This window comes from Bactrocera oleae, chromosome 2, assembly GCF_042242935.1.
Source record: "Bactrocera oleae isolate idBacOlea1 chromosome 2, idBacOlea1, whole genome shotgun sequence".
NCBI classification, from domain to species: domain Eukaryota; kingdom Metazoa; phylum Arthropoda; class Insecta; order Diptera; family Tephritidae; genus Bactrocera; species Bactrocera oleae.
Window position 1 is genome coordinate 70,945,424 of NC_091536.1, and position 17,280 is coordinate 70,962,703.

The window sequence follows — 17,280 nt, forward strand, 5'->3', positions numbered from 1 at the left end:
AGAAACTGAGAAGCTTCTAAATTACAATATTAAGGCATAAAACACTTGAAATTTGTTTTCTGCCAATAAGTCAAAATATTGCGAAAAATTGATGAAAGCCACTGCACTCAAGAAGCTGTCAATGTTGACATCTACGAGTATACGTTTTCCGATATAAAACAATAGATCAAATTAACCGAATGGTACAACTGTGTTGATGAAAATAGTGTAGTGCTGGTGGATTCTATCTATAAAACAAAAAAATCAAGTTAAAAATACAAACTAAAAATTTAATAACATTTTAAAAAAATTTGTAGTTATTTTTACGTTGATACGCAGTTTTATTTTTTCATTATGTACATATGTACTACATATTATTTACAAAATTTATTACAAAAAACTTAAAAATTAGTTTGTTCACGAAAATAGTTGTGCCATGATGCCATAGATCAAATGTATGGGACTCTCACCATGATACGATAGTATACCTGGAATGATAGCTGCAGGTTCTGTCTGGTTTCCTTAGCATCACTATCAATTCACGCTTCTCAATGCCTTCTACCTACCAAAAAGGAAAGAGCACTATGATTTCACAAAACATTCATCAGAAAAAAAAGGAACTTGATTTTTCGTTTTTATAATTTGAAGTGTCCCACCAAAATAATCAAGCTTATTGACTTAGCAAGTCCCTATATAGTAGAAAATGTCTGTAAACTTTAAAAGCTCTCGCATTATTACTTTCATGAACACAACTGTATATTATACACATTTGTTATATGAAAATATTACATACAGGGGTGTTGTATAATCTGATAGTTGTCGGAATCAGAATTGAATTCAGATATTATTGGTTTGACGTTCGAAACAAAAATTGTATCGGTTTTGGGTGTCACGGAAACCAATTTTATCGGTTTTCCAATCAGATTCTGGGACACCATTCAAAATCAGAATTGGATTGCAATTCTGACAACTACGCAAATCTGTCTTGGATTTCACAACACCCCTGATAATCTCAATCACTGCTCACAAATAAAATGCATTCATTTAATTTTCAATATATTTTATGTTTTATTTATATTTTTTCATTCATTCGTATTCTTTTAATGTTGTAAATTGTATAATTGTTATAATAATAATAGTTTTGTAAATTCATTAAGACAAAAATTGTGTGTATGTGTATTTTGTTTTGCTCTGCATACCTATGTATGCATGTATGAATGTTCGTTAACGCATTGGCTTCATTTTTATCTTTTTTAAACTATTTTGATTAAAATACGTTTACGCCAAGAATGCATTGTATATAATATATAGTCATTTATTAATTTGCTTGTTTCACTTCCATAATTACATATATTTTCAATTAGTCATTTATTTAAGTATATATAACGCTTAATGTTCAATGTATTTAGTATAAAATAGCTATAATCAAGCTTAAGTTTCGCTTCGCCTTGAATGTTCATTTTGCACTTACCATATACAATTACATGTACATATGGTATGTGTGCAGAAATCTTGTAATCAAAGCCGTTACTCATTACTTAGGAATAATTACAAGTAATAATACAACTAATTTTAAACTAATAATACATACAAACAATATACAGCAAAAACAAGCAGTAAAAAAAATGTAAAAAAAAAAATGACTTAAAAATATTCAGTAAAACAACTCAAAAATAACATTAAACAGAGAAATACATACAGACAGATTGTGGGCTTAAAGCAGTAATTATGGCTCTGCTTTTATTCTTTTTAACTTTATGGCACTGTTGCTTTTATATAACTTCCAAGAATAATATAAATTTGCGCTGATTTGGAGATTTACAATGTTTTTATTTGTATTTTTATTTATATTTTAATTAAATATAACTTGTTGCTATAACTAACGATTTATAAGGCATTAAAACAAATTTCTTCAGGCGCTTTAGACGCTGCCGAAAAATTTGTGCTTAAAAATTAGGTGTTTTTTCATTTTAATTTCAACTTTACTTTTAATTTAACATTCAACTTTTGTGTAATTAAACTTGTTTATTTATATGCTCTATACGTACTAGATTATTAATTAAAGTAATTATGTATGTAATCTCTAATAATTACGTTCAACTTGATTTCACTCAATATTTTGGAGTTTATGGCCGCTAAGAATTCACTGTTAATGGTAAAAAATCGCAAATATAATTAACATAAATCTATATACAGACAATTATGAAGACGAGGACTTACAAATAAGAAATACGAGGGATTGATAAAAACTAACCTTAAAACATATTTTAACTTAAGTGTACATACACAACTACAACCTTAGTGAGGGTTGTGGCGGCGACACGGCCACGCTTATTGTGCTAACAGTACATGTCTTTGGATTTCTAGCTTGGTTGCTCGGTTAGGATATACAAGGAATAATTTCATAGCGAAAAAATTGCCAAAACCTTAAAGCCGAAAATTATATTAAATTAATTTTATAATTACTTAGTGATGCGTTAAATCACTTCGGCGGCATACAAATTATTATTTTTAAACTTTAATTAATATTATTTTTTGTTGGTTTTTACTTTAAATTTTTGCATTATATCTCTGGTTCTCATGGGTGCTTGAGGAAGAAACGAAATGAGTTCGTTGTTTAGGAAACCTTCTTTATGAATTTGCGTTTCTTCAATTTTGCGTACATTTCTTTTTGGCGCTGGCGCATTTTTATATTTCTTTTTCTTAACCTGCTGTTTATTTTTACTACAACTGTAATTTATTGCTGATTTTTAGTTTTTTGGTTTTTTTGTTGCCTGTGTTGTTAAACTATTGCGATTCGTTGTAATTGCATTTCCTGTTTTCGGATAAGTTTTTTTTCGATCGGGCATGTGGTAATTATATTCTTAGCAAACGCAATGTGTCACGAATTGGTGAATAAATTTACAAAAATAAATGCAGATAAAATATTTATGCAGCGAGGAAGCTTTGGAAATTTATTATCTTTCGAAACACATTTAAATTTCCGTAAGTTTCTTATTGTCCATGAATTTTTACAAGTAGGTTAAGTAGTTAATTTTTTTTTGCAAACATTATTTTTGTTTAATTTGTATGTAATAAATTTTAAAGTATTTTAGTGTAATAACTTGAGCTTAAAAGTTTGTGAAAAAATTTTGCTATGCTATTAATACAATATTTTGTTTTGTTTTTGCTTTGTGTTAGTTTACAAACATTTTGCTTTTTTAGCTATTCAGTTTTGTTTTTACCTTTTGCCGTTTTACCTCAAGTTAGTTATTTAAATTTACTTTAAACGCGCCTACAACACAATTCCGCAATTTACAAGCTTAAACTAATTTTAATATTAATTACTAATTTTAGCACATTTAAAGTTCCAAATAAGTTTCTTAATAAGGCCAAATTAATTTTTTTCTTAAACATTAACATTTTTTCATAATTTTCAATTAATTTTTCTTAATCTTTTTTGTTATTATTTTAAGTGCTGGCATACTAAGTTTTCATGTCCTTATGACAAAATTTACACTTAACCAAGTGCCGCATGCATTCTCGTTTCATAATAAGTTTCCCTAATGGGCGTGGCATGTGTATAACGACTGGCCTTCACTTTATACACCAGATTCGCTTGTGGAATGCTCGTCGTAGTGACTTTCTTCTTGCGTTTGAATTCTTCCAAACTCAATTGACTCGAGATTGAAGGGTTATAAAGTAGGCGGCTTGAGGTTTAAGTAAAACAAATATGTTAAGCTGTAAAGCGTATTCTTTTCTTAAAAAGAACAACAGAATTTTAACTGTAAATGGCATGTCATTTTGAAGACGGTATGTTTGTGTGTATGTGGTGCATAAATATTGTTATATTGCTTTAAAATATACTATTGCATATTGGTCTAATACAGTTTGTGTGGTTTTAAAAAATACAGTGTTTGAATACTATTTTGCTGCTTTACAGATTCTTTCGAAAACTATTGTTTGGATAAATACTCAAGTAGAAGGTGTGAAATTACGGATCTTTTTTTTATATTTTACGCAGTTAAATTGTTTAAGTTCTACGTTAGTTAATAAAATCTTCTAAAATACTATAATGAAAAACAAAAACAATTAAAATGTAGTAAAAAAAAAATTAAAAATATGTTTGAATTGAATTTCTCTTTTAAGTTTGTGAAATCGAAAAATAAAGTGATGATTATTTTTCAGTAGATATATTTTAATATAATATAAATTTAAGTGCCTAGCCCACCAGCTGACACTTTACAGTTAAAACAAACAAAAAAAGAAAAATTGCAGTAACGTTAAACGTAAAACTTAAAAATTGTGTGTAAATATTTTTAAAAACAAAAAAAAAAACAAAAAAATAAAAAATTAAAAAAAAATCAAAATATTCGATACTAAAATAAGAAATACTTGCTTCCTTCGACTAAATTATATTTAAAAACTCACAAATAAACATAATTAAAAACTAAAGTAAACATCAATTTCAAGAGAGTATTTGCTTGGTACTGGCCAGCGATTGCTTGTGAATGTAAGAAATTATTCGAAAATTACAAACTTATGTATACGAAAAAGTAATAATTATAAATTCGTTAAAACGAAAGGTTACTCATTTTATGAAAACAAAAAGAGATTTAACAAGTTTGTTTAAATGTAAGAATTTACAAATTCTAAATTATTACCGGCTGTTTTCTGAAAAACAAATAATTTTTAAAACTAACAAGTCGTGGCACATACAAAAAACGCTTTCAATTACATATCAACATTATACTTTTGTTATGCGCTTCTGTGCCTGCACAAAAATAAATTAAATATTCAAAATAACTTTTCCACTTTGAATTTTTAATTGAAAGCGTAGAATGAATTTAAAAAAAAAAACTTTTTTTCTTAATATCTGATTTCACCACTACACTAACGACATTGTAATGAGCATTTGGTTTTCGAATGTGCTTTGGAGCTTATTCAGCTAAATACGAATATTAATATAGTTATAGCTTAAGTACGAGCTTAAGTGCGGAATTCCATTTACGTCTTATAAATTTCAATTTGACTGGTGTACACATTTTGTAAATGTGCGGTTGTTTAGTTCACTTGCTGCAGCTGTTGGCCTTTTTAAATCGAGCGCTGAATACGTATACGTATTATTCAGCTGTGAATTGATTAAATTAGCATGCACTAACAGTATAGGCGATTTGCAACGATTTGGCAACTGGCTTACAATTTACTGTCATATCTATTTAGCTACATTGACCATCAATTCAGCAAACCCATTTTATTATTGAAGAAATCGAAGTATTGCCGACGTTGCTGATGTGTATTTGTGGGCGGCATCGTTTGCATGGGTGCTGCGGCGAAACGTGTTGTTGTCAGCAGCGCTTGGTCGACAATTTGGTTAGGCTGTTGATGGTATAGTGGCGACTCGCTCACGCTAAGATGCGGCATATCGTGTGTGCCGTGCAACAGAGGCGGTGGCGGCAAAGGAGAAGCTTGTGCACGATGCTGTTGTTGCTGCAACTGCTGATTAACAGGCGGCGGCAGCATACCACCCATACCAGCACCGTTCAACGGTGGCCAAACCATATGTGGCGGCGGTGGTGGTGGCGGTGGTAGCAAACGTTGCGCTTGCAAACGTTGTTGCAATTCATTATGTTGCTGCTGGCGCTGATTGTGCTGCTGTTGTTGTTGGCGCTGTTGAAACGCCGCAGACGCCATTGCCGCTGCCGTTTGTTGTTGTTGTAAGTGGTGGTGATAGAGTGCGCCATTAGCATGATTGCTAAATTTTTTGCGAAACTCTGCGATATTCAGCATATTGCGTGAAGCGGCCGCTGAATTGCGTCTATGCGCTGATTTACTGTTATTCGATGTGGTTCTTGTTGTTGTCGATCTTGTGGAGGCGGATGTTGATTGCACTGAGTTGTCGTTTACCTATTCCCTGTATGGTTTACAGTACGAATAACGGTGATTCATGTGCTGACTATAGGATCCGGAATGTGAGAAGCGTTTGAAGCACTTGCTGCACTGGAATGGCTTTTCACCACTATGCAACCGTTTGTGTTCGGTAAGATGATGTTTATGCTTGAAGGCTTTCGGACAGTCTATACACTGGTAGGGGCGTTGACCTGTTGAAGAGATGAAAAAATGTTGCGGTCAGTAAAATTGCCTAAACTTCGTACTGTGTACAAAAGAGAAGGGGCGCACTTTATGACGCTTTTGCTCACCGGAATGCTCGTACTTGTGTCTCGCCAGCGAGCTCTGCTTTGCGAACGCTTTGTCGCATTGATCGCACACAAATGGCAAATCCGGATCACCTGCATGCCCGTGTGTTTCCGCTTTGGGACGCTTCGGTTTAGGCAGTAAACCATTACCAATATAGTCGTCATCATGCGAGATACGCGAGTCATCATCGCGCCAAGACCGCTTCTCTGAACCGCCTGGGCTGAGGCTGGTACCACGATAGTCGGGGAATTTAATACTGTTGATCAGCGGATTGCAAGCATAGTCGCCGGGTGTCATGCGGAAAATCGCGTCCATCGGCATCAGACTTCGCTGCGCACCGGCGGGCAGTATATATGGTGGCAGGTGGCCGGCCAGTGAAGCTGAGAAACTGTTATTATTGTTGTTGCTACCGTTGCGCGGTGCAATTGGTTGCTGTTGGGTTAGCGGTGGCGCTTCATTCGGAGAGGGCGTCTGTCGTTGGAAATGATGACTCCCAGATGGTGCGCCGAAATAAACAGCCGCCTGCTGTTTGAGCGACTGAGGTACGGATGCGGCGGACGATGGCGAAAGCGATGAGGGCGGTGACATCGATGCAGACATTTTACGACTCAAGTTAATAGCTTCAGTGAGATCACTGCTGCCGACGCTTTGCATTGGCGCAATACCGTATAACGGCGAATGTTGTTGTTGCATGCCATTGCGCTTCACTGTTATAGGCCAATCGCGCTTCAACGACAGATCCAACGGTTGTTCTTCGCCCGTGCGTAAACCCGCTGACAATGCGGTGCGCTCCAACACGGCGGTAGAAGCGACGCTTGCTTCGGCTACGGGCAAAGCAAAAGGTAGTTTCCCATTCGTTTGCTGATAGTTTTGCATTTTACGTTCGCGCGAACGATTGTTTTGAAACCATACTTGCACAACGCGTGCGTCCAATTGCAAACGTGCGGCAATCATGCGGAATTCTTCGCGGCTGGGACGCGCATTAATTGCGTAGTGCTGTTTTAGCTGTTGTTGTTGTTCCTCGGTAATGGCCGTGCGTACGCGTACCTTGCGCTCGCTGCCTTCGCTGTTGCAATCGTTGCGTGAGTTGGAATCACGCTCGTCCTGGTAGTCTTCAACATCGCTGGAATGCAATAGGGAAGTCGTTGAGATGCCAGACTGTTCGGCAGAGTCATCCATACTGTGTTGCGGTCGCACTAGAGATTGCTCTTGCTGCGGTTCCTCTTCATGCTCTTGATGCTGTTGCTGAGTGTGTTGCTCTTGGAAGGTATGTTGCAGCTCCTGCTTGATGTAACCGCAGAGCACCTTTTCGTGTTGTACCAGTTCAGTTTGGTGATTGAATTGAGTGTCGCAACGGCTACAACGTAGCTCAGATGCATTGCATGTACTGGAGTCGTTTTGTGGCTCATATGGTACTTTGCTGGTGGGCCTGGAGGTTTCCATTGGTCGAGATTCCTCCATTTCGGCCGTGCTGTTTAATTCTTGTTTGATAACAGGCATATTTTCCGCACTCTCAACTTGTTCAGATCGATCCTCATCCACTGGTGTGGCGAAACGATTCGACTCCAATTTGATTTGCGGTACTATGTCTTTCTCGATGGTTTCTGCAGCTTCATTACTCTCTAACCTGGGAGTATTTTGGCGGTTTCCCTCCAAAAAGGGCGATGCATTCGTCTCATCATGTCGCGCTTCAATTTCTCCATTTTCAATCTTCTCTTCATCAACAAGATTGGAATGATTCGCCGTTTCGGATGCGACTTTTTCCGATTCAACTTCCTTTTCATTATCATCTTCTCCCTCTTTAGCATCGCTCTCGCCTAGATCCATCACTAATTTGGGCTCATCCGGTATCTCCTCATCGTTTGTCTCATCAATCGATTCATCAATGCGCGCTGTGTGTTCTTCTAGTTGAGGCTGCTGTATTTCACGTTCACTGAGACTCTCTTCCTCGCGTTGTTGCATCTCTTGCTGTTGTTGCTCATGCTGCTGCTGCTGCTGCTGTCCCACTGCCGTCAGTTCCAGCAGACGTTGTATGTTGTATGGGGATAAGCGTGGATTAAGGCCCAAGCTGTAAAACGGGTTCGGGAATGTGGCTAAAAGCGCGGCATTCATAGCATTCATGTTATAATCGTCATATTTATGCAGTAAATGCTGATATAATGGCGGTGTGCTGCCATTCACGATCGCGTCGCTTGCATCCATGGCATAGTAGTTCATATGTGCTGGCAAACCAGTCGGCAACGCTGCATCCACATTTAAGGTTGACTCTGTGGGTCCACTTGTATTTAGAGCGCTGCCATTATTCGCATTGAAGCGCTTAGCGTTTTGACCTGGCGTATTCTTTTCTAGCGCTTTTAACATAGCGCGATTCGGGTTCAATTTCATGCCCATACTGATGCATTTCTTTGAGGTCATATGTGAGGAGTAGGAACCGGAATGTGAGAATCTCTTGCCACAATTGTCGCAACCGAACGGCTTCTCACCCGAATGGATGCGCACATGCTCCTTTAGGTGATGCTTGAATTTGAAGGCCTTATCGCACTGATTGCACTTGAATTTACGCAGCAGTGCGGACTCATCATGGCTGATCATGTGACGCTGTAGGCGATACACATTGGCGAAGGCTTTGTGGCATATCTTGCAGCTCTGTAATGAGAAGGGGAAGAGAGTGCGTTTAGTATGCATTACAGCAAAGTTAAAGACATTAAAGATGGAAAAATATTAACAAGTAACATACATACCTATGTACATAGCTACTCAAGATCTTTGCAACCTTTTCAAACTATGATTTTTAAAATTTTAGTTCAAGTAGAATCGTGGTTTCGACAAACATCAGCATCGTATAAATACTATGTACTCATTCCCCCCACCCTGCTGAGCTAATTTAGCTTTGGGGTTTTTCAACATCACCGCCCAATATATTTTTTACGGAAATAATTATTCCGCCTGAGTTTTGAACTATGTTTTCGACAAAAACTGATAACGCCCCGAAGCAAAGCTGTCGATTAAATTCGCATTTGGAATTTAGGTAAATAACTACGCATTTACAGGCAGGGCAGCCATCGACTTACATTTCCTTATCTGATTTGTACCTATAAAAGTATTTACACGTGTACTGAAGCAAATAAGTGATGAGATCACCAAAAAAAAATTTAACACCCCGAGCAATGAAGCTGAATAAGCTGACTGATAAGAATTTTCAGAATTTTTGTTAGCGGGTTAGTTTGAATGTGAGCTTGCGAGTTTGTTTTAAAAACAGCATAAAAATATAATTTTTTATTTTTTTGTTTTGGTTTTTTATTTTATATTTCAAAGAGAGCAAAATTTAAACAACAAAAACGCTTTGCACAGTCATTTTTTTTTAACTAAGAGTTTTAAAAGTTACGTAAATAAATTAAAAAATAATAAAGTCAAACACTTAAAAAACGATTATATTTAATAGACTTTAATATTTTATTCTTATAAAAGTGTAAAATTTATAAAAATAAGAAAATATGTGAAAAAAATAATAAATTGACATTTTAATAATAAACTAAACAAACTCATTTTTAGATGATTTGTTAACATTTTCAAAATAATTCGATTTAAATTTAGTTAAAAAAAATGTTTAATATATTGTATAATAAAAAATTTATATAATTTTCGTTTAACTTTTTGGTTATTTTTAAGGTAAAATTTTTTCAAAAATATTTATATATGTATATTATATGCTAATAGAGAGTTGGACAGGGTTATAGACATTTTATGTCAAATTTAGCAAATTTCGAACAAACACCACTAAATCATACCGAGCTAAATATAATAGCCTCAAGTGCAAACTAAATGATTTATTAGCTGAAAGAATGCATTTATAACAATACAAATTCAAAGGCAACAAAAAAGCACAAAATTCCATAAAAATGTGTAAAAAAGCCAATGAAAAAAAAAAATCAGCTGAAAGCTAGAAAAAACTGGCTTTCACACGCCGCAGTGAAAAGTTATAGCAATAAAAAGCGAAGCAAATGAAAATTGCGGCTAAATTATAGAATCATGTGGCGGATGTCAACAAAAATGTAAATTTATTCTTTCAAACAGCAAAAAATTATGAAACAAATAAATATTTACCAAATGAAAGCTGGCCAGTCCGCTGCTGCTATGCAAGACAAGAACGCTCATTATTTAACGAACTTTTATTATGCACCATATACCATATACTATTAATAATGTTCAATAAAAAATCGCTTGCCGTGCGTAAAAATGAAAGTCAGGTATAATAAAATGCCAACTAATTTAACAGCAGGATGCTCGATCATTGGCATTCAAGCGGAAAACCAAAAACAAAAATTCGCACATACATATGTACATGTATGGAGTGTATATAAAATAGGTAATATGTATGGAGCGTTTGTTGTTTGAGAAACTTAAAAAAGGTAGAATAAACAGGAAGCAATACGAAAAAACAAGCAAAACAATAAAAAAAACATATAAGCTCAGGCACAGAGTCGCATGCGAAAAATCTGCCAACGCTTACATTTTCGTTTTCTATTTAAATATAAAAATATAAATTAAAATAAATATAGAATAAATAAATAAAAATAAAATAAACACAATTTGGCATAAAAAACACACCACAAAAACAAAGAGAAATTCTTAGTGGGATGAACGCACTTGTCAGCGCGCACATGTTTTCTCCTCTAAATATTTCCATGATTCCCTCTTTCGTTGTTGCACACTGCGGCTAATGAATAATGGGAGCAAAGTTGAAGGTGTCAAAGCAGTGGGAGAACATTATGGTATTCCCATGACAGTTGCCACGGCAATTTCCCTACTGCAATATATGTATGTACATACACAACCTGCGTTTTACATATATACATATAAAAATATTTACTCTTCGCACTCGGTGTAACAGTTGCGCTCGCAAAGGTAAATGACTTGATTTCCTGGCGGTCCCCCAACGCCCGACGAGTGACGAGTTGGAACAGATCGTAAAAGGGAAATATTTCTCGATTGATATTCATTAGCAGCTGAGTTACTCATATCAAATGGAATGTGGCGGCAGGTGGGACATAACAGAATCATGGAAGTCGTGAAATTGAAAATTTCAAAGTTTACACAAATTTTCTTCTGTGGGTATAAAAAAAAGAACTATAAATATTGGTCCGTTAGAAGACTGTGCCTCCAAGGATGCCACCTTACCATTCCTAACTCAATCTCAATCGAAGAATTGAGAGTAAAATTTGCTGCTTAAGCCGACTTGACTTTATAGCAGTTTTAATTACAAAATAGAAAAAAAATTTTATAAAAAAAAAAAAATAATAATAATAATATAATATAAGTAATACAACGAGTATAATAATTTTTATGAATAAATTTCAGAGTTTGAAGTTAATGTGAAACCACTTAAAAATATTCTCAAATCAAAATCTATCACGTCTGATGACTCCATAGTTAATGGTGCATTTTACTTGTAAATAGACGTACTGCACTTTATTCATTTAAATACCAACAGAAGGTAGTAGGCAGTAGGAGAGAATATGCCTGTGTAAGAGAGAATGTCAGCTAGCAAGAATTTTTGTTGTTGCTGAAGCGGAAACAGCTAAAGATCGCAAGGTGTGCTCATTGGCGTTCAAATGAATATAAGAGACAGCACCAAAAAGCACTAAAATTTACTAAGCCACGGTGGGCCTAGGCATCGTAGCGGCAGAAGGAAAGAGGTGGTGGTGTATATTACAAATGAAAATAATAAGAAAATAGTAAGATTCATCAATTTCTATTTCCTTTAACCCACACATAAAGTTGTATCACTTCCAATATACAATTCGCTCTTCCGCACCCACTTCCCCGCAACGCACAGCTTCGCGCGTTCAACAAATAAAGCGCAGAGTGCATTAAACATCGAGGAATGTAATAATTCGCTTGGCGTGTGGCACACACCTTCCGACAGATCGCTGGCCGCTTTTATGGTCCAAGCTAATTTTTGAGAATGTGCACGCTTTGATATGCACTCAAACGACAGCAATAACAATAAAAGAAAACAACAACACACAAAGGAACATGAATGTGTGTTTCAAAGCAAAATTTCGGTGATCGACACAAACTGCATCAATAAAGCACACAACAACAAAAACAATAACAGCACTAAACTAGAACAGCAGTAAAATGGAAACTATGTTAGCAAAGAAAGGCGAAAGACAAACAAACAGAAATTTAAAAAAAAAATCTGTGTGCGTATGTGATGAAGTGGGGACGGTGGAGGTTAAATAAAATGTGTGTGTGTACGTTGACAGAAAGATTAGGGAAGCACAGTGACACCAATACAAGTTGTACCTGCACAGAAGTTATTGGCAAAGTAAAAGGCACAAACAATAATAATGTCAAATGCGGGTAATCACTAAACGCAGCTGATCTTCTAGATGTAAGGAAGCTGAGAGCAAAGCGAAGCGAAAATCATGTGGATATGGTGAAGCGCTTGTGTAAGCAGACTGAAGAATTTCCAATATTTTCTTTCTTTGGTGGCGTTTCAAAAAAAAACGGGTTTTTAACACTCTTTTTGTGTGTAGTGCAAATATCCATACATTTTAGGGATATTTTCTTTAGTCATAAATGTTGATATATGCAAGTTTGCACGATTTTCTCTATAAATAGTAATAATAAATAACAAGATAAACTGTCGGAAACAAAACCTATAATTAAAACAGCGTTCATGCTTGCTATTAATTTCGCGGCATTGTCCATCCATACTATTTATTATCATTATGACCTAAAGCAAACTAAGCGTTAGCTTAGCGTTATGACAGTTATGTGGCTGCGGTAAATGCACGAATAGATATGCGCCCAGCTGCGTTTGCGCGCCAGTCGGCGACCCCAATTCAATCGAGGTGTCAAAACGTAATGCCAACTCACACACACACAAAACTCCTACAAAGGCGTTCATTTAAATGGCTTTAGCCATTTCAATTAAATTCTTACTCACATAATAATTACATGCAATTTACTCCTTGTTGTTTTTTTCTTTTTGTTGCCGTTTTGCTGTTCGAGCTGCTCGCGGCTGCCCGGATTGTCTTAATTGAAAGTGTGAATCATATTTCACCGGAGCAGCGGCAGCGTGTGGCGCATGATGAGATGCGCTGGAAAGCAAATTAGATCAATGCACAGATGGACGGATGGCTGCCTCAATGCTTATATACATACATACATATAAGCATGTGTCTAATTCAAGTGTAAATACGTGCAGTTAGGTACATATGTATATACATATATGTGGATACGTGCCTTTATGACAGATCACTACTAGCTAACCGTCGGCCCGAGTGAGTGAGTGAGCGATTGTTTATTTTGGCGATCGTGATCAGCATGACGATGGTGGCGTCTGTTGTTTTTTCGTTAATAGTTTTAATAAAAATATTTGCATTTGAAATTGTTTTATATTTTTATTGTGCCTTACACCATATATGCCGCCTTTGCCAGATGTATTTGTACATGTGTATGTGCAAACGTTGTTTGACAAGTGTGCGATGTGGCGCGTGATCATTTCGCTCTGCTCAGGCACGCTTGCTACTTCATGTGTGCAACAACAAATATATTTGTACATATACATATGTATGTATGTATGTATATAAAGTAAATAAAATGTCTTTTGTAGTTTTTTAACTGCTCACTTTTATGTGGATTGTATTTAGAAATGTTGGCGCGGGCGGTTGGCGGAAGTTGCCGTAGCTGTCATTTGGTTTTCCTATGCTTGCTGCCTTGATAGTCGAAGTGCCAAGCCACAAAATCTAGTTTAGAAACATTCTTCATTTTAAATGTATCCCTGTGTTGACCCATGTATGTGCATATGTATTATGTGTGTGTGTGTGTGTATATATATGTGCTATGAAAATGTGAGTAATGCTTTTGAACTGTTAATTGAAGTGAGAATTAGTCATGCGGTCGTTAAAACTATTGTGGAAGATAAACTTCAAAGAGTTCTTATAACAGTACATAAAATAATTGGTGGAACTCATAAAAAATTTATGCGTAATTAAAATGTGTGACAAAAAAGTGTGTGTCTCGTTTAATAAATAATTGAATAGAACATTTTATTTTGATAAAAACAAATGAAATCAGCGTTGCGAATTTTTAAATTTAAAATTTTCGTATGAAAAACATTGTGGACTAAAACTTAAATTTTCAATTTTGAATTGAAACTTTAATTATGTATAAATTACAAATTAAATTTGATTTTTAATTCACAAAAGCAGAAAATTGCCAAAATATAAAACATTTGCATGTATAAGTTTGCCGAGCCCTGCTTTAAAATATTGAATATGATGGCTCTCTGCGAGCTATAGTTCAAGATGTTAGAACATAAAGTACACAAGCGTAATGCATGTAAATTCAAAAACATTTTTTTTTAATTTTTAATTAATTTTTTTAAAACGGTATTTAAGTAAATTTTTTTTCAATCCGGTGTTTGGGATTAAAAATTTATTTTTAATTTTTCAATTCGGTATTTGGTATAAGAAATTATTTTTAATTAAGATTTTCGGCGTTAAAAAAAAATATAAATGTTGAATATTGAAATATTTTTTAAATGCATTGTTTGCAACCATGACGAACACAAACCAAATAATGCTCTTAGCATATTTTTATTTTTTCTTATGAAGTTTATGATTATTTAATAATAATAATTTTATTATTGTCGATTTAGATTTCAAAACCACAATTTAAGATTTTTAATTCCTCATATGATCTCTTAAAATCTTTATAGTGGCCTACTTAAATACACACATACATACGTACAAATACACATGTACGTAATCAAATTGTTTATGTTTTTCACATTTGGGTACTTTTGCTCTGCGCTACCTAAATACACTAGACAGTCAGCCACCTTGGACACATTTGAATAGAAAAATAAACAAACAAATTCTGAATTGAGTTGTTTGGAGGGAAAAATCAGCTATAGGCACATCTACGATTTACTTCAAACTTCACTCTAACACTAACACACATTTCCGCTTCCGTTATGGAACATATTCGGTACACACCTGTTTGTTGTTTTTAAAATACTTAATGTTAAAATAAATAAATCAAGGTACTGACATTGAGTGATTGCATATTTTTCGGAGATTCGAAAACTAATCTTTTGAGTTGAAATTGTATTATTTGTACAAAAATACAAGTACTTATGCGAGTATGAGTGTATATGCTCAAGAATGCATTTGATAAAATTGTAAAATTTATAAGAAATTCCAATGTTGATGATGAATATGTAATATTATATTAAATGTTCTTATTTGGTATGCTTTTTTATTTAAATTTCATTTAACTGAGTTATTTCCTTGAGTCTTAACGAATAAGATTGGCTTTGGTGTTAACTCTTCCTTTCTCTTTCTCTCCAAACTCTCACTCGTTACTAGAAAAAATAGGAATTTATTTTCAACCTGTTTACTCTCGAACTGCTTTACCTGTCTGCGGCCTCTCACTCTTACAAAGCGCACTCAAAACTAACAAATAACGTCGTTTGTTACGATTATCAACAGTGAGTACCTAGGTAGTATGTACAAGTACACATGCATACATATATATTCGCACATACCCATTCGTACCATTTGCTACACCTGTTTACTCTTCACCTATTGGTGATTGCTCGCTAACGACTATGCAAGTCATTGATGCGAGCAATTTCTGAGCTCATTGGTAGGTGAGAGCGTACAAATACATATGTACGTGTAGGATCGTATACACTTGCATTGAGATAGGTAATTACGCCTACCTTTGCCGCCATTATGGCGTTACTTATTTACTTTATATACGAAGGCAGCGGAATGACGATGCAAACAAAGTTAATCATGAAATCGCCATACCTATACAATTCATATGTGTATGTATATTTGTAGATGCGGAGGCATAATTATAGTAAATAAATTATTAAATTAACTCTTATCGGTACAAAATATGCAGTCGGTTGAAATGACGTGAGCACGTCGATACTTTTTGCTTTAGTACATTTGTATGTACATATGTATGAATGCAGTGCGCATTAAGCATGGCGAAATTGAAGCAAAGTGAAGTAAATGGAATTGTTAGGCTGATATAAACATACATATGTACACATGTTTTTAAGTGGGGAGTTCATGAACTTCATTTGATTTTATTGAAATCAGCATTCATAATCAGAAAGGTATGCATGAGTCAAGCCCTGCCACTGCACGATCGCAGGACGGTGACTGCAGGGCACCAAAAACACACAGTCAACGACCGGATGTGCTCAATTGTGTAACCACCTTGATGACTGGATGACAGAGAGTACAATATATTGTAATGAAGCGATATGAAGGAGCAATCGGCAGCACAAACACGAAAAGAAATTGGAACGAAAAAGTACATGTGCCTACAAAAGGGAAAAATATACCAACATATACATACATATGTATATTGCATATTGTATATATACAAATAAAAACCACAATCTCTATGCTGCAACTAAAAAGCTACATACATATGTACATAAGCATATAGAAATAGTGTAGACGTGCACCACTTTCCAAGAACAAGCGAAACAAGGCTGCCTTTTTCTTCTTCATCAAATTTATTAGCGACCAGCCCAATTACACACCGCTCAGCAACCACCAGCAACATGTGGTGAATTAATTAGTCGCTTCACAATTAATTCAATTGTTTGTTTATTAATTTATTTCCAAAGTATTATTATTCTTGCCTTCAAACATATACGCTTCCCGTGTCAGCGACTCACAAGCGATTGTGAAGCTCTCTCTATGACATCTCAGGTTACGCGGTCTGACCTTTTAGTTTAGCCAGCACCCACCCATGTGTATGCAGACGCACTGCTCGCTTGTCGTTGATTTATATAAATTTATACATGGAACACAAATTAAGCGAAATATTAATTATTAAAAATTTCCTGATAACTTCGGGTACGGGCGAACACACACCAGCTTGGTGCTGCTGCTATTGGAGGTTATAGCGGTTCGCTCACCTTCGTCACCGCTATATTCAGATACATATATACATATATGAGTTTTACAAAATGGCACAGCACAGCTTGACAATCTAGTACTATAATATTATAAGTTTCATCAATGGCGAAAAAATCAGTTCGAAACCTCCACTCTTCCTCGTTTATGCATGATTTAGTTG

At 35.1% G+C, this 17,280-nt stretch overlaps 2 protein-coding genes across 2 annotated transcripts in view; both read right to left on the reverse strand.

Annotated features, from left to right (window-relative positions):
* Positions 1-1,022: 1,022 nt before the first annotated feature.
* Positions 1,023-5,871, reverse strand: LOC138855749 (LIM and SH3 domain protein Lasp-like). Its single transcript, XM_070105606.1, has one exon. It carries the CDS (start codon positions 5,746-5,748, stop codon positions 5,194-5,196), a length of 555 nt encoding a protein of 184 aa, XP_069961707.1. The 5' UTR covers positions 5,749-5,871; the 3' UTR covers positions 1,023-5,193.
* The window catches only part of zfh1 (Zn finger homeodomain 1), a 57,987-nt gene continuing 46,572 nt past the window's right edge, over positions 5,866-17,280 (reverse strand). The window contains exons 4-5 of the mRNA XM_036368103.2: positions 6,159-8,802; positions 5,866-6,059 (exon numbers count right to left, since the gene is read on the reverse strand). Of these exons, the coding sequence (XP_036223996.2) occupies positions 5,866-6,059; positions 6,159-8,802 (2,838 nt within the window). The remainder of the gene's footprint in view (positions 6,060-6,158; positions 8,803-17,280) is intronic.

Coding starts and splice junctions, on each gene's coding strand:
- LOC138855749 (XM_070105606.1), bottom strand. CDS start 5,748: ATGCTGAATATCGCAGAGTTTCGCAAAAAATTTAGCAATCATGCTAAT.